Source organism: Cimex lectularius, unplaced genomic scaffold, assembly GCF_000648675.2.
Source record: "Cimex lectularius strain Harlan isolate CLEC.00 unplaced genomic scaffold, Clec_2.1 scaffold40, whole genome shotgun sequence".
Lineage (NCBI taxonomy): Eukaryota > Metazoa > Arthropoda > Insecta > Hemiptera > Cimicidae > Cimex > Cimex lectularius.
Window position 1 is genome coordinate 29,045 of NW_019392652.1, and position 24,111 is coordinate 53,155.

At 32.6% G+C, this 24,111-nt stretch overlaps 1 protein-coding gene across 2 annotated transcripts in view; it reads right to left on the reverse strand.

Moving 5' to 3' along the window:
* LOC106670095 (gamma-aminobutyric acid type B receptor subunit 1) overlaps nt 1-24,111 on the reverse strand; it is a 227,852-nt gene that overhangs the window by 28,675 nt on the left and 175,066 nt on the right. Inside the window, exons 4-6 of one of the 2 annotated variants that reach the window (XM_024230692.1) lie at nt 13,296-13,466; nt 7,637-7,741; nt 5,370-5,435 (exon numbers count right to left, since the gene is read on the reverse strand). In XM_024230692.1, the coding sequence (XP_024086460.1) occupies nt 5,370-5,435; nt 7,637-7,741; nt 13,296-13,466 (342 nt within the window). The remainder of the gene's footprint in view (nt 1-5,369; nt 5,436-7,636; nt 7,742-13,295; nt 13,467-24,111) is intronic. The other variant, XM_024230693.1, reaches the window with a different exon arrangement.

Here is a 24,111-nt window from a genome sequence, read left to right on the forward strand (position 1 = left end):
TAATATATAAATCCTATAAAATTCCATTTATTATATCGTCGCTTCAAATATTGAATGTAAAAATTTATATCTGTAACTCGATCACAAACCGCAGTTGAGTGTTCTTAATTATCAAACGGATTTACTTTTTTGTATCAAAAAGATAAAATATTGAATATTTTTGAAGTTTTCTACAAAACATATTATTTTTGTTGCACTGACGAAAGTCAAATATAGTTAGTTTTCTTGTAGTTATCCTCACAATATCATAAAATACACACAACTAAGTATTAAACGTGTTAAATTTGTTTTGTAAAGCAGTGTTCAATACAGCTCAATTGCTAAATTAATTTTTCATATATTTTACCAATCGATTTGAAAATTGCTAGAATGACCGACAATGTAGTAATGTATGAATAACTTTCAATTTCCCGATGTTCCTTTCTTGATTATTTCGAGAAATAATTTTTTCTATTGGTTTCTCATGGGCTAAGTTATTTTCAATATGCTACGCTTGCACCTTTGTCATTAGAAGTCCAATTTTTTACTAAAATTGTAAAAATTAATTATGGTCATACCTTACAATAGTCCAATATGAAAATAACATATGGTTCCAAACGTATAACAAAGATAGACAAGTTAAACTGATAATTCGTCGATCAGTTGGAAGAAAACATCAATCAACTGCTAACCAAAACGCAATTTTCCATAAAAAATAAAATACCTGACAAGTATATTGTTCAGTATGGCATGCTTTTGAAAATATAAGATACATTTTTAATTTTGCAAATTATTGTATTTTTCGCATCATAACGTAAAATTATCGAGTTTATTTACACTATTTTACCCGCGACTTTGTCCAAGAAGGACTCTGTTTTAATGTACCTTTCTAATACCTGCAGAGTGCTAGTGTGACTTTCTAATATAATGTCTCGATAATTAAATTTTATTCTGCAGTTAACATAAAAACATTGTTCATATAATCCTCTCATAGATGGAATTTCAAAAAATACATTTTTAGCTGCAGTAGGAATGCACTGTTGAAATGTCAGCCGTTTAGATCCGGTGGTTTGGTCTGTGCGTTGTCTGTCTTTCAGTGACGGAACTGTTTTATAGGCCTGTAAATACTGGGATTTGGTCTATACGTTGTCTGTCAGACAGTGACGGAATTGTTTTATATGTGTAGATAAGGATGAAATTTCTAGAAATCCTTTTTTAGTGGCTATTCTCGTCATTATAGGGATGCACTCTCAAAATTCCAGGCCTGTAGATACTGGGATTTGGCCTATACGTTGTCTGTCAGTCAGTGAATGAATTGTTTTTTATGTATAGGTAGGGGTGGAATTTCTATAATTCCTGTTTTAGTGGCTATTCTTGTCATTATAGGAACGTACTCTCAAAATTTCAGGCCTGTAGAATCTGGGATTTGGTCTACACATTGTCTGTCAGTCAGCGATTGAATTGTTTTTTTATGTGCACTAGGGTTGGAATTTTTAGTGGCTATTCTCGTGACTATAGGAATGCACTCACAAAATTTCAGGTCTGTAGAAACTGGGATTTGGTCTATACGTTGTCTGTTGGTCACGAACTATTTTATATATACTGATGTACTTAACAATTAGGTATTGACGGTCAATTCATTATTTTCGATAGATTTTATTTTGAGACTTTATACTGTGCAGATATTTTGGACAATGATTCTTCAATTCATTTACAGTAAGAAAATAATACCATTTTATTCAATTTGCTTATATCCTTAAAATTGCTTTTATACATCGAGCAATCTTAATAGGTTAACCTGAAAACTAACATGACATAAAATTATAATGGTTGTTTAAAAACAAGAGAATAGTATCGGCATAAAATATACTGCGCCGTTTCTAACTTTTCATTTCTAATTTAATTTTGAAAATGATCTTACCTTCACATCATAATTTCAAAATATCCAGAAATTTATAGTTTTAAGTCTTTTCTCGGTTCCAAGAGTAGAGAAATTATTTCGAACAATTAATACTAATATGGCAAACGCTTTGATGTAAAGGAGGACAATTGCACAAAGGGATCACCCGAGGCGATATTACAGTGACTTTTCCAACCAAACGTTGTCAAAACTGACACATATGACATAGCGACTTCTTTAATACGATAATTACATTAATAAACTATCAGGTATGTCACCACTAATGGGTATTTTAAATAAGGAAATCATTTTTATAAACAAAACGGTGGGACCGCTAAGGAAGGTGTACTTTCTCCACTAGTGTACAGTGACTACAGACTTAATTGGGATGTACTCTTACTTTACAATATCAAATTTTTATCCAAGCATGTTGAAAAAATATTTGCAATTATATTGATATAATACGATACCAAATGTACAGGATTGACCCTTAAGTTATTTAATGATTACCATGAAAATATAAAAATTACAATTTAATTGGAGCATCCTTTTGGATGTTTTAGTCATAAGAGGAATTAGCAACAGTATTATTAGAAAATAAAATAATGATATTATAATAATTTAAAAAATTTAGCATTTAAGAAATAAAAAAATACGTCTTCTTTATTTACAAGTTTGTTTTTAATTATTAACATATTTTTGATTACTTTTAGACTGGTTCTTTTTTTGTCCTTTTTATTGGCTTGTGTGTTTCCAACTGCAAGTTTTATGAGTATTAAGTAGGTGGATTAATCAGACGGAGAATTAAGATAAAGCTATTATTGTTTACTCATTTATTTATAATATATAAGCAATTATAAAAATTAAATTAATATTGTATTATCAGTTTTCTGAAATTTTAAAATGTTATTGAAATTCAGAACATGAGGATGACTTCAAATAGAGAAAGCTAGGCAGAACTGTATTGCGATTAAGAAACAACCACAAACTCGATCACTCCATCAGTATAATTAAATAAATATAATATTTTTAAGGAAAAAGAAATATATTGAGTGCAGTAAGTGTAGTTCATTGCATACATTTGGTTTTTCAAATAATCCTTTGGGCTTTATTTATGCACTGTTTAATCGTTTCAAATAATCTGGCCCGCCTAATCGAGCAGTTTATCTTGGTTCTTTTCACCTTTTTCAGTTTTGTCGTTTGCGAAAGTAAAGTAAGTCGAGGTTGAACTCTCAGCCCGATAAAAAAAACTCCTTGTTCACATCCCCGTTAATGTAATATTTTTGAATAGATTTTTCCTATAAACCACTGGGGTGGAAAATAAATATATAGGGTTTTTCAGTAGTTAGATTTTATCTTTTTTGCGTTTTATGACAACATTTATAAAGTCATCATTGATTACACTATGATAAGAGTTTAGATGTTTTTATTCGTCAGTTTCGTTCGAGATGTCCTATTTTTACAGGGTGTTTTACTAATTTAAACTCGCTGGAGAATAGTAGAATTTTTAATTAATGGGTTTTTTTGCCCTAAGGAAAACCCGCAGATCAGATTGCTAGGAAAATAGCGTTTTACGAGAAAGCACCGTCCGCAAATGGTTTGCTCCTTCAACCGTTGATGATGACCGACCTCTAGATTTTCTCACAAATAACCCACACTCAACGACACTAATCATCTCCGAGACATTTAGCATAACTCATACGAACATTTCAACGCATTTGAGAGCAGCTGGGAGTGTTTGTCGCTGCGATATATGCCCTTCACACATGTTTATAGAAGAATTTATTATACCGTATCTCTAACTGTGATTCCACGCTAAAACGCAACGTAAGCTACCCATTTTTAAAAAGACTAGTAACTGGAGATTAATATTGAATCTATCACAATAATGTTCAAAGAGGAAACTCTGAGAAAAAACGCAGGCACATAACATTAATTCCAAATACCGTATTAAATCGCAATAAGGTAATTTCGTGTATATTAATAGGATTGGAAAGCTTTCATTTATTGAGGGCTCGTTTCAGGCCAAACAAACCTTAATCAATTAAACCTTAAAATGAGTTAATTATAGCGTATACTGCTCACAATTGTAGTGTAGCCTACATGTCAACTAAAAATAAGTAACTAAGAAACTTATCTAAGTGACCAATGAATTAACAGTAAATAATGATTAGCTCTAAACCACTATACAAGTAGTGATTAATATTCAAAATTTATTAAAAAACGATCAAAAGAAAAGAAAAACCTTTCTCCCTTTGCCAAGCTTTCGAGCAATATATTCACCATGTCATTGAAACTTTATATATTTTTATCATATACCTTTTTTATTTTTTAATATTCTATACATACTATTATATAATTAATTTTCAATTACATAATGTTGCAAATCTGGTCAAAACACTTCTTTTTTTTTCAACGGTCACAGCACTTACACTAATGCCAGCACTGCACCCGGAAGACACATGCCACATCTTGAGGCCATCGTCGACTAAGGCGACGTGGCGGGTTGTTAGAATGGAAATGTGTAGATAGGGCTCAAGCAGTAGGGTTAGATTGATGTGAAAATTTTAGAAGCGGGAACGGATAAGTATGTTGACCAAAGAAGGAATGTTGAGGTCGTTTTGGATAGCGAGGTTAGTGACGGAGTAAGGAGTTTAGACGATTGGTCTGAGGTTTTTTGATTGGATGCGCTGGATTTTGGCAGACTTGGCGGAATCCAGCAATTCCACTCAAGAGTTCCAAAGTGGTCGAAGTAATCTAATGCAAAGTTTAGAGTTGATGGTCAAGACAGATTTTGGTCATAGAAGTGTGCGTAGTCATCCACGTCTTCTATTGTTTTTTCTTAAGTTTTATGTGGGGATACGACGTCAGTAAGATGTTTAGGTATAGTCTCTATGTCTTTGAATGGAAGTCGGTATCTCTTTGATCTATAGTGAGTGGGGAGCAAGGCTTTCTTTTTCTATGTGAACTTACTGAATGTACTTTTCTTCATTCAATTTTGTCCTCTATTTTTGGCACCAGTCTTCGATAAGCTCAAGGATTGAATATTGGAGGTAGGTTGGATAGAATTCGAATTAGTAGACAAAATTGCGGTATCGTCCGAATAGATGGAGATGATGGTATTAGGGTGTATAGGTCAGCAGTATAAATGATATAAATGATGGGACCGAGAATGTTCCCATGTGGAACGCCGGCTTGTATTTGTCTGACTTCTGAAAACTCCTTGCCACACCTAAAGCAGCGTTAGGTTACATAACATTTCAGGATCATGAGAGGGTAGATCGTGTTTAAGTTTATAAAGCATGCCCCAGACGCCAGGCCATACCATAAGCCTATGCTGTATTTACGAAAGCACCCTATCATTACTCTTTGTTCTCTAGAGCAGAGGAGATAGTATCCATAACTTTTAAACCTTGTTAGGACGTAGAAAAGCGTTGCTAAATCTGTAATTTAAACGAAATATGAATATTTAGAAAAATGATAAACTTACTTCGCAAAACACTTTAGGCGCCACAGAATGTGAGAAACTTCCAATTATGATCCTAGTATCTAATTCCTGAAAAAAATGTGCATTAATGAAACAAAAGTAGTAAACGGAAGTAAAGAAGAGAAAATTTAATAAAACGGAAAAAATGAAGGCATGCAATGTAATTAAGTTTAATTGCAAATTAGTCCGTTGCGAACTGACTAATCAAACTGCATTTTAATCAGCCGAAGGTCTCAAATTCAATTACCTTCCGTTCCAGGAATTTTCCTTAGTGGAGCTGATTTATTTAAAAGGTCATCAAGAGATCCAAATGAATTTATAGGGGGTAGTGGAATTTTTGTTACTAGAGCTGATCATGTTTTGTGAAAGATAGGTTGGTTAATGGAGCTGTTTCCCTTTTTCACTAATGGCTCTTTTGTTCCATTCTTGCTCTCGTTTTCCACAGATGGACTTTCTCCTTCCATTCTCCCCGAATTAAGAACGATAATGAAAAATTAGCCTGTCCATCGATTTATACACAATGGGCGTTTATAATTTCTTTTCGACGCAGAAAAAAAATCTTAATTAGTCTTTAGCCTTCACAAGAAAGTAATGTTTCCATCACAAATAATCGAATATTTGTCACGACACCTTGAAATTACCAAACTCCCGGCCCAACAGAGAAAAATTGCTGTCATCCATTATGTATAGCACCAATTTGCACCTAAATTACAATGGTTGGTACTACGCGTATTTACACTGACGGGAACCGCTTGTTTTTCGTGAATTTAAGCCCTATCCCCGTTAGCTGAATAAAGACAAATAGCCTACAAGAAACATGAAAGTTAATTGTGAACGGAATTTACAGAGCAGGCCCGATTAAACACTTCAAATTTATGTTTACAGGGATGGCAGCATTTCGATAATTAATACAATTAGATGGTTTAGTTTCCTTAATTAATAAAAAACCAACATACTATCGGCAACAAAAAGTATTCTAAAATTACGGGAAATGTGTTTCTATTGTCCTATAAAACAAATCATAAACGTTATACACGGATAATCAGGGTCTCGGTATAGTCTAGATGAAAAAGTTCAGTTGTTAGCTGCCAAGCAATCGACCTATTTTAAGGTTATCATCAGGACAACATAATCAAGTAGTCATAGTCTTTGGCAATGTTCGGTCTGTGTATCTTCAAAGAAATTTGAAACAATCTATGAAAAACTTAATTATGTCTATTTGTATACATCTTAAGGATTTAATCATGACCTGAAAATACGTTAAAAAAATTGGCAGATAACAATTTAATTTTTTTTAATCCTCACCTTTCCGAGATCATGAATATTCATAAGTTAAAAGAGTTCGATATATCTAACCAACAATGTGAATTGTATGTTTTCATGGTATAGTATGAACCAGTAATTAAAAAAACGTTACGATTTAAGTGCCAATTACATTCAAATATTATTTTCCAAAGAAAACATAAAACATCAAAAGAAGATCACTATTTATAAAATTAAAAATTTGTAGCTATTAATTTTCTTACTCTTTCTCTTTCTTCTGTTGTAATGTTTTTTCACCATTTCTCTAGCTTTCTCTAACCTCTCTGTCCTATTATTTTTCAATCTGTTTAGCTCTGCATGTTTTTCCTTATATTAATTTCTTTTTCATTTTTCGTTATCTTTCCTTTAAATCTATTCAACGTTTAAACTTTTTTACTTATCAGTTACTGGCACGCTCTCTTTTTGCATCTTTCTTTCTTAATCTGTCGTTCTCTCTCTCTCTCTCTCTTACCCTCGCTCACACCCTCTCTCTCTCTCTCTCTCTTACCCTCGCTCACACCCTCTCTCACTCTCTCTCTCTCTCTCACTCTCGCTCTCTTTCCCTCTCGCTCTCTATCTCACCCTCACTCTCTCCTTCTCTCTTCTCGTTCTCTCTCCCTCACTCTCCCTCTCTCTTTCTCTCAATATCTCCTCTACAATTTGTCCCCACATTCTTTTCACATATAGCCTTCTCCTATTGTTTTCACTTTTTCTCAACATTTCATTTGCTTGTACTCTCATTTACAGATTTGAATTGAATTGAACTAAATACAAAACCATATGAAAAGAAAGTCAATAGTTGACTAGACTTCCGTATATTTTCAAAAAAGTATATTTTTAATTTTAAAAAGTCATGTTTGTAGATTTTTTTTCTTGCATTTAACAAACTATAAGTTGAACTTTCCTCGACACATTTTCCACGTCGTCTTCATTAGAGTGCCGCATGCAGTAAAGTCGAAAATACTCACTCTAAGAATTTTGAGTTGGTCATTGATGTCAGCCTCGGCAAAGGTAATGGTCGCACCGCAGGAGATGTTTGACTGTTCCAACTCCGTTACGAGGTCGTTAACTGCCTGCAACATAAACCGTAGGATGGAAGGAAATAATATTAAACAGTTTTTCCCACGAGATGTAACTTGGGATCAAAACCTAACCGAGTTTGACATTGTCACCGGGTTTTAGAAGACATCTAAAACTAACTCTCGATTCCGTCAACAAAACCGAGATAGACGTTTATTAAAAAAGAAGAAGAAGGAAAATTGCTAATACACAATATGCTACCTTCCTTCCAATATATGTACCTACAAAATAGTCCCGTATATTTTAAATTTATTATGATATATTTAAACGTATAATAAATTAATTACACCTCCTGCGTGACACTGATTAATTTCATGACCCAATTTCCTAGGGGTTATATGGTGACATTCAAGAATAGAACTAGCACGACAGCCAAGCTTGTTTTACTGGAAAATATTAGTTACATTTAATAAATTTATGAAATTTTTTTAGACTATTAATTAGCCTTTTGATTTAAATAAACATGAAATTATATTTTATATATATATATATATATTTAATTTAAATAAACAATTGGTAAAAACGATACAATCTATTTTGTACGAAATAAATTATTTATTCACGGAATTATTAGAAAAAGAAAAAGAAGTGTCTCGTTTTAAAGTTATGTTAAACAGAAGATTTTTGAAAACAGATGGAAATTTTCCATTTTTCACATATATTGGGAGTGTGTTAGAATTTTTCATGCTGTGATAATGAAAGATGTTTGAAAAAGAGAATATTTTTTATTTAGGAAAATAATGATCAGTAAGATTTGAACGAGTTGTGCGTGTCTATTTTATCTTCTGGCTATTAAACAAAGACTGAGAATAGGTATTTAGGAGTTTTCACATGGAGGATATTAAAAATGATAGTTTGTAATAAGACTTCTCGACAGACACAAAGCTTTGGCAAATGAAATGTATCTTTGATTGTAAAAGTTGAATTTTAGCTTACTTTTATTTTAATAATAGGCAAAAGGACAATTTACTTGAGTTGATTTCTGCTGGACGAAAGGATGAATTGTGATCCTTTTTCCCTTAACGAGGCCGCCAGGAAGGCACAGGGAAGCCTATTTTTTTCTCTTTTAACTGGCATTTTAGTTGAATTAATACCAAAGTATTATTGTTACTACGTACGACTCGTATTGCCACGCGAGCGGTCCTGGGTTCCGATGACTAATTAACTAATTAGTCATCTAACTACTAATTTTTTATTGTGAATGTATGGATATTATTAGGCTATAATATCTTTTAGAGTGAATGGGTGGAGACACTGTTGTAATATTAAATGCGCCAGTGGCTCCGAATTTTTTAAATTTGTAAATACAGAATGATTGGTTACTGTTTGAGTGAATGTATTTATTAGTGCGATAGTAGTGTATGTATGGGTGCGTCTATGGTGGAATTTCAAGTACCCCATAAACCCACCAACCTAGGTTAATATTTTATATTAATTGTAATTTTAATTGTACAAAATGTACGGATGTATTTATTAGCGTGAAAGAGGGCGGAGAGGAATATCGAGTATTCTGAAACCCGCATATAGGCTAGGCTAGGATTGAATATTAGTGAATGAGATCGTTTCAAAGACTTTTCACCACGTGTGGGAGGGTTAAAAATGTAGATATAATATCCCAGAACACAACGAGAAATATCGCCAGACTTCCTACAGAAAAGCCAACTTAAAAAAAAAATATATATACTNTATATATATATTGACCCCTTATCCGCGATACCCAAATGGTAATTGGATGTTAAGACCTCCCGACAGGAATTACTTAAATTTTTTAATTAAGATTTAGTTTATCTTAACATCATTAATCAATCAAATGCATCTGTCGATATATGACATCAGATATCGCATGTAGATGTGGATGTCATCCACAAAGAGCAAATAAGGGGTTCCAGAAAATTATTTTCTGGTAGATCATAAATGTAGAAATAGAAAAGAAGGAGGCCTAGAACAGAGCCCTTGATTATCTCTCCGATCACTACTGAGATGCACGAGAGACCTTATGGTGACATGGTCAAAATGTTTTTCCGCATTTGAGGCTCCTTTAGCATGTAAACTATTCGCCAATTGTGTCGATCTCTACTAATGAATTTACTAGAAGATTTTCGTTTTTATATGAATTAGAGAATTCATCTCAGGGGTTTGGTATCAAGAGCTTTTGCGTTCTATTAAGATGTGCATTCCGCGTTAACTTTTTATCAAGAACTACTTTTAGGTATAACCAAATGATTTTTCTAAAATCAAAAAGGCACTACTTCAGTGAAGGTGTGCGTCGGTGGCCGCAGCGGTTTAGGCGTTGACACGGCACTCATCACCGTAAGGTAAAGGTCCGGGGTTCGAATCCAGGGCCGCTGGATACTTACAAATGGGCGTTTTTTGCAAAAAAAATTAAGTGTTGGTTGGGGATGGTACTTATGCTTCTTTTTTCGTTTTGAATTTTTCTCTTTGTGGCTTATCATTTATATCAGGATTTTATTATTATATAAATTTTATTTTATGTAAATTTAAAGGTAATTAAAATTTTTGAGTTGGTTTTATTTATTATTTATGAGATGCGGCTGGTAGATTTTCTTGGTTATGTTTAGTTGGTGTTGATAATGTTTATTTATATTTATAAATAATTTTAGTAATTTTAGTGAAGTTACCTATAACTGTTTTTCATTTTTCATGTCTCCGGACATCCTTTCGGAAGACATCACGCACCTTAATCAATGTTGTTTAAATAGTAAAATGTTTCCTAAGCTTGTCTTCATTGGATTTGGGTTTTTCTATTCTTAAGTAATTTGGTGATCTGTAATTATTCTGCTCCTGTAATCAAAGGGAACAGCGGGAGTTCTAAGTAGAGTAATTTTTGTAGTACAGGATGGCTTAAACTCCAACAAACCGATGGGTATCGAGAACGAGGGTTCAAATCATCTTATAATAGTTTTTTACAAATTATCCCTAATTAATGTTCCACGAGCTTTTCCGGGATTCGAACCAACAATCCCTACTCTTGCAAGCCCAAGTACTTCCGGCCAAAATGAATTGCTTAAATGAGTGGTTGTAGATATTAAACTACTGTACGAAAACTAGTGGTTACGATACCCTTGGTGTATGAATATTTCCCGAAGTCCAAGGCTTTGGGCTTTCGAGTGGTTAAAAGCATATTATAAGTTACCTATTTATTTATGTTACTGTTCCCAATTACAAATGTATACAATAAAAGTTATCGCTGTACATAAATTTAGAAATATTTATAATAAAAAAAATATTAAAAAACTTTTAAATGACATGAAACCATTTGAAATATGTTTTAAAATAAGGCAATTATCAATTATTAATTATAACGAAATAAATATTAGATGCGGTCTGGTGTGATGTAGGTTTCAGAAAAACATTTTCTTTATCGTGCCAACGTTTCGATCTTTATTGAGATCATCATTAGGGCCTGGGATTTACAAACATTGTTTACATTTAACAAATACATTTAGGATGTGGAAAAAAGTGAATTTATACAATGCAAAATATATTTTTTTATATTCAATCAAAGTATTTCTACTCACTAAAAGTGTTTGTCTTCTGTGTAATTGTGCCATTCTTGCGTGTCGTGTTGAGAGTGCCAGTGAGATTTTGCTGTTTTATGTTTATATACGTCGGATTTTGAAGAGGTGGGGAAGGAAGTCGGTATAGAAAAGACATTTTTGTATAAGGCCTAATCACCACACATATATGTATATTCAAAAGTTTTTCGTCCAATATATCTTTCAATTAATTAATTAAAAATTGGCAAAAAGGAGGGACAATTCAAAAGGTGGGGTTGAGATGGGAAGTTGGTTCCGAGTGGATCGAGGTCACGATAGCTCAAGTGGTAGAGCAGCTGCGTATCTAGCCGAAGATCGTGGGTTCGAATCCCGCTCGTGATACTGACTTTTTTATCTCAACCAAAAATTGTAATTAATCGAAAGATATATGTATATTTTTGATCGAGTTTAACATTTTTGTTGTTCTCAGTATAACACTGAGTTTGGAATAATTAGTTCTATGGCAATCAGTAGAAAATGTTATATGATTTCTATTGTATTATATGAATAATAAGATGGAAGATGAAAGTTAATTCGGTTAAAGCATGTCGGCCAGTTAAGTAATGTAATAATTTATATAAATTATAATAATATACAATCAAACAATTTTCTTCTTTACAAAACAGTTGTTCATTTCAGACCTGACTTTAGCGATGGATGTGGTGTATCTCTGTATACTCCAGTTGTTCTGTAATGTATCGCGTAAAAAAAAAAATATTTAACCGGTTCTATGCGACAGATACGGGTGGATTGAAAGGGAGCCCAAAGAGGTGAACAATAACCTAATATATTGTTCTTACAACGGAAGTGTAATAAATCCTATAGTGTCATTCGCTTTAGCAATTGTTTTATTAATGTGTGTGTGTGTGTGTGTGTGTGTGTGTTTAAGCGTAATTAAATTTGATAGGATATTTTATTTTGTTGAAGTCATAACAGAACATTTGGCAGAATTTAAAAGAGTATTATTGTTAATTATTATTGTTGTTATTTATTATTATTAGTGTTTATTAATTGTTATTATTGTTTCGTTGAAATACATTTAAATTAAAATAAAAATTTGCTTGCTAATAGATTCGTTAAGATCATTGCAAACACTCGGAAATTGTTTATAAAATGATTTTTAGATTTAACTCATTTTGTTTTGGTTTTTGCCATTTAAGCATATAGCCATGTCGCTCTTCTTTTATTTAATTTATTTGTTTGGTTTTTTACTTTTTTAATGTATTTATTTTAAAATCTTTATATTTCTATTTTATTTGTTTTCAAAAATACGCCCATGGCGTGGACTTTTTTTTGTTTTCCACCTCGCCCATCAAGAGATAGTACAGTTTTTTCCGCATTTAAGATAATCGAGTGAGTATTAAATGAATGGCGTGTTCGTAGATGCAATATTATTATAATGCTTTCAAGAAAGGTAAATTTTAATTACGATCATAATAATATATGATAAGTATAATTGAATTGAAAATGGTCATCAATAAAATGATAAGAGAACATAAGTAAATCTTCTTACTACTAATAATTCTAAGTTAATCAAAAGTGTTTATGCTCAGTATGTAAAAAGTATGACATTTGACCTTTTTAAACGGTTAATACAAACGTTAAAGCAATACCGTATTTTATGTAATGAATGTAGTAATATTCACTTTTAAACAGGATTGTTCAATATCTTGTCATCGCACAATTTTATAATAAGTAAAAGTAGAATAAAAACTAGAATGTGCTTGCAGATATGTTTTGTCGAGATTTCTTTTAATATTAACTATTTCCCTTTTTCTATGTTATTTATGAATTTAATTTCTTTAATGAAACAAAACGTTTTGCGTTGTTTTTCTGATATTTTAATCCCACTGGTTCGGAGAGTTTTGTTTACTGGGGCAACGACTTGCTTTTCATTCTTTCCAGTACCTAATCTCTTACTGGGGCGTGAAATTTCCTAGCCTAGGGCGAGTGGCAGACTTACTGTAAGTACAAGTGGAAAGATACTTACAAGAGAATAGACGTCTTCGTTCTGGCTAAAAATTGTAACGGTTTCCCACGAGAACCGTCTTAAAAATTCTATCCTCGCTAAGTTGTGAGACGAGTCTGGGGCAACTGTTCTGTAGAAATGTGGAAACTCTTTCTTGATGCTCAGCGCCGGCGATGTCGATCCGAACGAAACCTAAAACGATAATAAACAAAAACATAATGGATCGAAATATGACAGGGTATTACAATTTTTTTTTAAATATTCATAGATGATCTATTCATATCACCATTCACGTCACCTAATCAGCTATAAATTGTTGGACATTCAATCCATAACATGATTATACAACTTTCATAAGCATCATATAAAATGAAAATTCATAAGAGGATACAGTTTTAAAAATAAATAAATAAAACAATAATGTCGAAACTTTCATCAATAATTAAAATAATTGCATAATTTCCGGTAATTGATACTGTACGTGTTCCCAGAATATTCTCTGCAAATCGACATGTAATATACTACTTAATAGATATTATTAAGTTTCATTTAAATTATGAATGATTTGCAGGTCATGCAAATGTCATAACTTAACCAACTAAAATGATGTATGCTAAATACTATTGATTGATTATTAAGTTGATCGCAGGCGTGTATATATTTAAAATTCTTTCAAAAAAAGATTTAATTGCGTAATATGTATAAATGATTATTCGGAGATCGTGAGATGTGGTCTGGTGTGACATAGGTTGTAGAAAAGCATTTTGTTTATCGTGCCAACGTTTCGACCTTTATTGAGATCATCTTCAGGGCCTAGGATTTATAAACGTTGTTGAAATTTTACAAATACATGTAGGATGAGACAAAAATGAATTTTTACAATGCTAGAAAATTTTATATTCAATCAAATTATATTTTGAAATATGGATAAATTGGGTGCCACATGATCAACTTCACCGATTTTTAATTCCAGTCAGAGGGAATGGGATATTGTGCCCCTTTCCCTTTGGGGTATGACCATTGCTGACGGTTACCTTCGACATTTCCTGTTTCCTGCAACATGGGAATTGGATAAAAAAAACGTAGAACAAAATTTCTAAAACCGCTTATAGCCTCACGAAATGAACTCCGGTTAAGTTTGGGGGAAGAATTTTCAACGAATTCTTTTTTTTTTAGATAAATTTTGTTATGAATTGCATGGCGATTTTACTTTTATATCTTGATTTTTCTTATTATTAAAGTAATATGATTTTTATCTTTTCTAATTCTTGAGTTTTAGTTATACAACTTGACAGCAGAAAAAAAGTACAAAACTTTTACTTGTAGTTTTAAAAGTTTTACTTGCTTGCATTTAATAATAATATTTAAAAAAACAAAAAATTGTTTTAGATCATTAGTAAAAACTATGTATTCAGAAATGAGCGAAATACAGAATTACTACAAATTATTATTTTTTAAATCTCATAACTGATAACTACGATGGATTTTATAAATTTAATTAGATTCTCGTGATACCACATTTCTGAAAGCAGTAATTCCTTTTAAGTTGTATATATTTCATTCTCTGATAAAGTCAAAAAATGGTGTGAGAAGGTGTTAACAAAAAAGTAAAAAGTATGTAATATATAGATTGTCTTAAAAATGCCTAGTTACATTATTGGCCAAAAAACTAGAACAACGTGTTTATGCCTTTATAAAAGTTTTTGCACTTCGTATATCGGAACAGATTTTTTTCAATTTCACAAGGCTATTGAGTAATGGTTGGAAGGTAGACAAGTATATTCAAAATAGTCAATCATTTCATCAGTGATGCTAGATTTCCTTTTGTGGCCAATAGATAAATCTGGGCTGTTTAAAACACATAACAGTTTTTCACAATTTTTCTGCTATTTAGAAAAAAAGTGCAAACATGACCGAACAAAACACTTTGCCATTGATTGACTGCCAACAAGCTTTCACCATAGACATAATAAATTGTTTGGTTTTTAACTTTTCTCACAATCTTTCTCATTTTTTCGGAGCGTACCGCATTTATAGCAGGCAACGTTTACCCTGACAGTTTGATGGATAAAGCGATAAATTGATAAATTTATTAGCCGGCATAATATTACAAAACCATCGTCACAATCCTATCAACTTCTTCAATTTGTTAACATGATTTCTACATACCAGAAATATTTGGAGTTTATTGTGTGGCGATTAGGAAAATTTCAACCTGATCAAGACAAACACTTTTGGAATGGCGTAAACGAAATAAACCTGCCTGTTGAAATAGGTCAATATGATATCAACATATACAGTGTTATCGAAATTTCTGATTAATTCTCAGCAACAATATTTGGCTGGTTAAATAGTACAACTGTTTCTAATACAACTAATTCTTGTTTTATAATAACCATATGAATCATTATAACCTTACTATTTCTGTTAAAAGAGATGTATTTATAAAATTGTTGACTTTTAAATGGTTATTACATTATAATTTTTATTTTGGACGTCGTACATTGCCCTGAGGAAGGCCAAATATAGAGCCGAAAGCTTGGCAACTGTATACTACAGTGTATGGTTCATTGAAGGACCACATACCCAATAACATCCCAAACCAGATTATAATTAAATATCACGACAAGCTTCTGGGATTTTGGAAGCAGGTATTTTTGAAAAACAATAAAAATAGCCGTTCGTGAACACATTGATACTGTAAGTTTCAGAACTGGAAATATTTATTTATAATTTATAACTTTGTTAATTATTATTAATAGTAATAAATTCACTAATTTCGTGGTCCGCTTGACCAATTAATATATCACAATTAATTAAGGTTTTTAGTTGAGATGAAAAAAAGTTAATGGCACGAGCGCGATTCGAACCCACTATCTTCGGCTAGGTACGCCGCAGCTCTACCACTTGAGCTATCGTCACCTCGATCCACTCGGACACTAACTGAAAAATGGCAAAAAAGAGGAAAAATTCAAAAGGTGGAGTTGAGATGGGAAGTTAGTGTCCGAGTGTATCGAGGAAGAGCTCAAGTTGTAGAGCAGCGGCGTATCTAGCCGAAGATTGTGGGTTCGAATCCCGCTCGTGCCATTGACTTTTTTTATCTCAACTAAAAACCTTAATTAATTGTGAATTATTAATAGTTTCAAAAAACATATGAAGGGAATTATTCCTCGAAAACTTGACGAAGGAACGAATTGTTTTATTTACTTTAACATTAAACTTTAACACTGCCATTAATATCATTTACATTAAAAAAAATGTTATTGATATGAAATAATAATTAAAATATTGTAACGTGCTACTCTGAAAAGGTTGAGTAGTGTTATTTAACGTTTGAGATCTCGTACTTACAAAGCGAAGAAAAAATTGTGCATTTTCGACATTTAATGGGTTTTTATTGAAAAATGTAGCTCAGACTACTTAAACAATTTATTATACCCGTCGTGATGACACTTAGGAGAAAGTACTGTCTGAAGTGGTTTGTTCGGTTCAGAAGCGGAGATTTTGATTTGGAAGACGCAAAGGGTTCTTGTAGACTTTCAACCGTTGATGATGACTAAATTCCAACACAAATTAAACTCAACTTAAAAGTGTTTTAACGTATCTGGGGGAAGCTGGATATGTTTGTCAGAGGGATATATGCTCCCCACATGTTGGCTGAGAAGAACTTGCTAGTGAGGTCTTCTGCGTGCAGGGAAAAGGCGCACAGATGTCTAGGAGTGCAGACCTTTTAGACTTTTTACAGGGAGCGATACATAATAGGAGACAGTTTTTGTGAAAGAGAGTGCGCTATTGGTTCCCATATTCCGAATTATAAAAGAAAAGAGGGTTTGCATTGGAGAAGTTCTGAGTGTCCATTGTTGGATAGTTTTCCATCAGAATAACGATCGCCCCCAAATGTCATTGCAGACGCGCCATATTGTTAGAGCTTCGCTGGAATGAGCTACACCGACCGAATTCGCTGATCATTGCCTCTTCAAATTTTTACTTGTAATTATTAGGCTCTATAGAACTCTATTAACGGATAAAAATTTCACACGATAACTGCAGAAAAGGCAGAGAAATGTGAGGTGATTAGTGATCGTTAATCGATAAGTATTAAGAAATCGTTTTCTTTTACAAGACCACAGATAACATTCTTATGTTTGCCTAATTTGACAATATTCAGTAGTTGATCGTAGCTTACATTATCACTGGCATGGATTTATTTAGGTTTTTTTAACTCAGTCAAGATTATTCAGAAATAGTAAGATTCGGACTGGTGTGATGTAGGTTTCAGAAAAACATTTTCTTTATCGTGCCAACATTTAGATCTTTATTGAGATCATCTTCAGGGCCTGGGATTCACAAACAATGTTTACATTTAACAAATACATTTGGGATGTGGAAAAGTGAATTTATACAATGCAAAATATATATATATATTTTTTTTTATTCAATCAAAGTATTTCTACTGACTATAAGTGTTTGCCTTCTGTGTAATTGTGCCATTCTTGCGTGTCGTGTTGAGAGTGCCAGTGAGATTTTGCTGTTTTATGTTTATATACGTTGGATTTTGAAGGAGTGGGGAAGGAAGTCGGTATAGAAAAGACATTTTTGTATAAGGCGTCGGCTTCTTTGAGGTGAAGAGAGCCGACGAAGGGAAACAATGTGTTGGTAATGGTAATAAATATTTTGATTTAATAAAAAAAATATATTTTGCATTGTATAAATTCACTTTTCTACATCGTAAATGTATTTGTTAAATATAAACAATGTTTGTGAATCCCAGGCCCTGAAGATGATCTCAATAAAGAACGAAACGTTGGCACGATAAAGAAAATGTTTTTCCGAAGCCTACATCACACCAGACTGCACCTCACGATTTCTGAATAATTAAAAAGGCAAAGAGTTCATCGATCAAAAACTTGAGATGTTCTGGCAGGGCTTAATTATAAAATTACACGGAAGATGGTAGCATGTAGGGAAACAAAATAGTTTATTTATTATTGCGGCTTTGAATTAGTGGTATGGATTGAAATACAACAATTTCTTAAAATTCTTGTTTGGGTCCATTTGAGCACTATTCGTTTACTATTATTACACTATTATTTATATATTCTTTAATTCGCCGATTTATGCCCCGATTTTAATTTTAAGAAGCCGGACTGTTTACAAGGAGTTATAATTTCATTAAATTTACCGTCGAAAACTATATGAACGCTAATAATCCTAATACATTTGTTAAAAAAAAAAAATACATGAGCCACGTAAATCATAACTTTTCGAATAAAACCACAATAGATAAGAAATGGAAATGGTTTAGTTGCGATTAATATTTTTATAGGTCAGAAAATGATATTTTTAGATTTTTTTGAAAGTTTTATTTTCTAAATTGATACATTTTGGAAGCGGGATATATAGTTATAATTAATATATGCTGAATTTATAATTTTACGATTAAGCAATAGATTTAGTGCATCTATTGATATCTTAATACAAATCATAAATTGAAAGTATGAGTATGCCCTTCGATACTCAAGTTTAGTCATAAAATACGTTTGAAAAATGGCCTACAAAACCTAACAATAGAATCAATCTATTTTAAGAATGTAAACGACAAACCGGTTATATGGATACCGTTTCATAAAGGACATCTCGGATATGAGAAAAGCAGACGAAATCCTATTTATTGCCTCTCCCCCTATGAGATAACCCGGGATCGCCTAGGGCTGAAGAAATAATCTAAGCCTTGTTAAAAAACTCTTTTAGAGTTTGTAATTCACTTCTTCTTTCTTTTCGTTCTCATCCTGCTCTGAAAACATCTATAATAAACTTTTTCAATTGTTGCGAACAACTTTATATGCAGACAATTATTGTCGGAATTGTTTTTGACAACAAACCACGCGAGGGAAGTAAGAAAAAATTACACTTATACAAAAATATGAACGCAGTATAAAATTAAATTCCCAAAACTTTAATTAATAAAACATTATCTACGATTGATTTAAAGTCAGCACAAATAAAAGCCAATCAATTATGAAACGCACCAGGTTTGATAAAACATTTATTCCTGTTATATTTAAATAATTTAGGTTAATATAGTTGGTCAAAGCTGTTATAAATATATTTTTTACAAATTTCAAAAGATATCAGTTTATATCCTAATTGCCTCTTATTAAATGTGTGTTATAATTTCAGTTGACCAGCTTCCGATCATCTACTACCTAACTCTATCTTATTGTCAGTTCGATACTTTAATATTTTAATTTTATATTTGTAATAAAAGATTTCAATATGATCTATATCAGCCTTCATCATTACAATTTTGTATTAAATAGCAATGATATGTCCAAGTCGAAAGAACTGAAAAGCACTCATTTCTTTCCTCAAGCTTAAGCGTAATTCAGAAGTTATAAATTATGAATGAAAACTAACAATGCTTAAACTTACGGTTTCTGACATAGTTAAATTATGAGTTAACAGTGGAAAGAGTTCATTCTGTCATTCATTTTTCAAGTCAATTAAACTATGTTCGAAACCGGTTTGTACGTAGATAGTAGATGTAAGTAGATATTCATATTTAGATGGTGAGAGTCATGCACATAAGTAACCTCATCCTTTAAACGATTGTTAGACGTCTAGTAATATATAGAGCAGTAGTATGGCAACAGAAGACATTAAAAGAAACACAGGAACAGTACTGAGTAATTTAAAAAATATAATAATAATTCCCTAATCCAAGTGTCGTGTAATCGGTTTGGATTCTCGACGACAAATGTAATGGCCACGGAGAGCTTTAGTGAAGTATACTTCATTTTAAATCATTAAATTCACTAATTTCGTGGTCCGCTTGACCAATTAATATATTATAGTTAATTAAGGTTTTTAGTTGAGATAAAAAAGTCAATTGCACGAGCGGGATTCGAACCCACGAACTTCGGCTAGATACGCCGCTGCTCTATACTTGAGCTATCGTGACCTCCCGCTCGTGCCATTGACATTTTTATCTCAACTATGTCCAAGGATAGAAAAAGCTTTTCAATCCATCTCCACAGACTCTACCGCTCTGAGCACTGATGAAGAGGGGTTAAAAGACTTTGAATCTTTACGCATGAGAGGCAATTCAAACATGAAGTGTGATTAATAAATACCAAACCAAATGACTGTTGTTGTTGTGTTTTTCAAACTTTTTGCAAATTTTGCCATTTATTGAACCATTTCAAATCCGATTATCCATCGTTTTTAGAGTAAAAAATCCTTTACAATGAACTGTCAGGATGTATAGAGTAGTATTGTACTGGGCCTGAGGTATCCTGTATAACTTTTCTCCAATAAAAGGTAAAAAATTTAAAATAGACTAAAAAATACGAGTATAATATTTTTAGTCTATAGTTTATATATATGTATATANAACTTTATGAATCTAAATCAAATCTCGTCGATATGCTTTCGGGAAATCTGGCTTAAGACTAACGTTTATTAAAATGAAAATCCTTATGAAATTTCTAGAGTGGGAGAGAGTACTGATGACAATTCTAGGAGCAACACCTGCATCCTAGCATTGTCATCACATTATTTATTTAACACAATGTTTGTACTCGTATATAACTTATATATATAAACTATATATAGTATGTACTATATATAGTATGTACTATATATGTATTAGTCTTCTGCCGACATATTTGTCACAATCTACTGCTTTTACACTAACCCAGTCAAACCGATGACCTTTGTTGTGGACATGGTCCGACAAAGCAGCGTAAACCCCTTCGGGTTTCTGGCTACCGATTTATGACCAGTTATTGTATTTTTAATTCACTGCTTGGTTTCTCCACAATATGTGGCATCACAAGATAGACAATTCAGTTTATACATTACGTTTATGTACTGAAGATTCTTATTCTTTTAGTTTTGAAAACACGTTTATATATAGACTATTTTTATACTTAACCGCCACATTTAGGCTCGGTTCGCACGGAAGCTTCGCACTTTTCGATCCTCTCCCAAATGATCCCAAAGACCCAGATGTTTGATTCTGTCATATCTTTATAATGGACGAGTTACAAAATGTAGCCATTTGGCATTTAATTAGGCGAAAAACAAGTAAGAGTAGAATAATGTAGGTTCACTCAATTAATAAGGAAGGTGACACGAGAGGCAGCTACGGTCACGTTTATCCCAAAGCGTTGGATGCATTTGAACTAATGAAATTATTTTGTCGATATCAAAAACGTCACTTCTATCCCTGTTTTAAAAGTTACAAAAAATAGCCGTGTGTAAACAAGTACGGAGCTCGATGCAAAATGAACAGTCTGAATCCATGCTGCGCTATGTCCCTTATGCCGCCTTTATACAGAAAAACTATCAAGTGACCGAAAGTCCCAAGTGACTGAAACTCGTTTCTCACGGTCGTTTTCAGGATGGACTCACTGCGTTACCTACGCCTCCTCGATACTAGTCTTTCACACACCATCGCCTCCTTTTGAACCGTGACTTATCACTAGTTCTTGTTGGTTCTTCTTCTCTATACCAAACAGTACTGTCAATTTATCTGAACAATTATCTACATATATTAGAGTATATATTTTTTTTTCAGTTGGAACAGCTACATAGTTAGGCTAGTGACGTGCGATACCAACAGATATGAGTAAAGTATCGAGTATTTTCTTTCGGTACCGAGAAGTTTTGGTATCGAATATTGTCATTCGATACAAGTACTGTGTCGAATACTTTTGTTGTATCGGTAAAAATACTCAAATAGATTTTTCATCCGGTTTTCAGGTAATTTTGAATTGTTATTTTCCCTTCGAACCTCACCATTCATCACAATTGGAAGTTACAAGCGGCATGTGTCAACAAAGTTAATCGAGATTTCGAATCGGAGTTGTTGATAATTCTGGTAACTCATAATTCTTTCCTCGTCGCACCTCGCACTTTTAATTTCAGAAATTCTTTATAAAATGTTTTTGTCTTCAAGTACCTAAAAAGTGTTCGCCTTTCTTCTCATAGATAGTTACCTAATCGTGTATCCTCCCAAAAGTAAGGCATGAGGTTATTTTTCTAAGAAATCTGGATCGTCGTGTAAATCATTTTATGAAATTTTGTAATTTTGACATGTTCCAACTGATATTGGCTAACATTTTATGTCACTCAGATTATTGCAAAGAAGTATCTTCCAGCAAATTTAGCGTTCTTTCAAATGGTGTAATTGGATTTGTTGTAGCATCAACATCTTGGAAGTTGTTAGCGTTTTTATGTTGGTAAGGTAGTGAAAAGTTGAAAAAACCTAAATTGACGAATATATTCAAAATAGAGAACTTTCCGAAAATTTTCTCCTGAGCATTTTTTGCTCCAAACGAAGAGTAGAATCGATCCCCTGAGTTTCGTCAGAAGGAACTGGGACACCCAGTATATATTGATAAAAATGAAGGAAAGAGAGAAAATGGAGCAAAGAAAATGCATGAATAAACAGAAAACGAATGGCATGAGAATGGACAAAAGTAATTGGTAAGATTGGAAAGAAAGTGGGAATCAGTGATAAAGAGTAAAGAGGAAAAGAGTGAGAGAGAGAATGAGTTAGATAGAGTGATATTAAAATGAATAAATTTCTATTTAAAAAAAGTAATAAAATATTACGCAAACTTCAAATTAGATGTTGCGTATTTTGCACACTGTAATAAAATATTGATTTAATTTTATTATTTTTTTAAATGTGGACCCATAATTGTAGTCTTCAAATTCCCCCTACATTACCGTAATATCTCATATTATGAATCGGCAATGATGTTTATATAATACAAACAAAAGTTTAAAATTAAGACCTAATTTATTACGACAAGAATTCCTACTTGGTCTTTAATGAATCATTATATATTCAGTTATTACAACTGATTTAAAAGGAGATTTAAGGAACGTGTTGGCCACACCATTGGATGCTTTTGGGGTGTAAACTTTCAATAACCGTCCATTTAACGAACTCAGTTCCTTCTTATTATTCTATCTAGTGCTTAAGTTCGTATATTTACAACTTGGGACCCATTTCTAAATCGAGATGGGCACTATTCAGTTTTTCCTTAAAGAAACTGTTTCTAACAATTATTCAGAAATCGTGAGATGCGGTCCGGTGTGATGTAGGTTTCAGAAAAACATTTTCTTTATCGTGCCAACGTTTCGATCTTTATTGAGATCATCATTAGGGCCTGGGATTTACAAACATTGTTTACATTTAACAAATACATTTAGGATGTGGAAAAAAGTGAATTTATACAATGCAAAATATATTTTTTTATGTTCAATCAAAGTATTTCTACTCACTAAAAGTGTTTGTCTTCTGTGTAATTGTGCCATTCTTGCGTGTCGTGTTGAAAGTGCCAGTGAGATTTTGCTGTTTTATGTTTATATACGTTGGATTTTGAAAGGGTGGGGAAGGAAGTCGGTATAGAAAAGACATTTTTGTATAAGGCGTCCGCTTCTTTGAGGTGAAAAGAGCCGACGAAGGGAAAAAATGTTGGTAATGGTTCGGCCAGATTATCCTTTCAGGATTATATAGAAAGGAATAAATAGGAAAAGGAAAGCTAAATTGTTGAAAAATTAGACTGTGTGAAAAATATTTGATGTGTGGAATGTAATGTGATGATAAGTATGTTGTCTGTATTGAATTTGATTAATGATATTGGCGTAGCTGCGACTGAGTTTAGTTAGTTTTAATATGCATCTGTTCTGTAATGGATGCTGTGTTTATCTCTGTTGATGTAAACCATTTCTAAAAAATTAGAACCTACATCACACCAGACCGCATCTCACGATTTCTGAATAATTATCGATTAACGGTTAGTAATCACCACACGTTTCT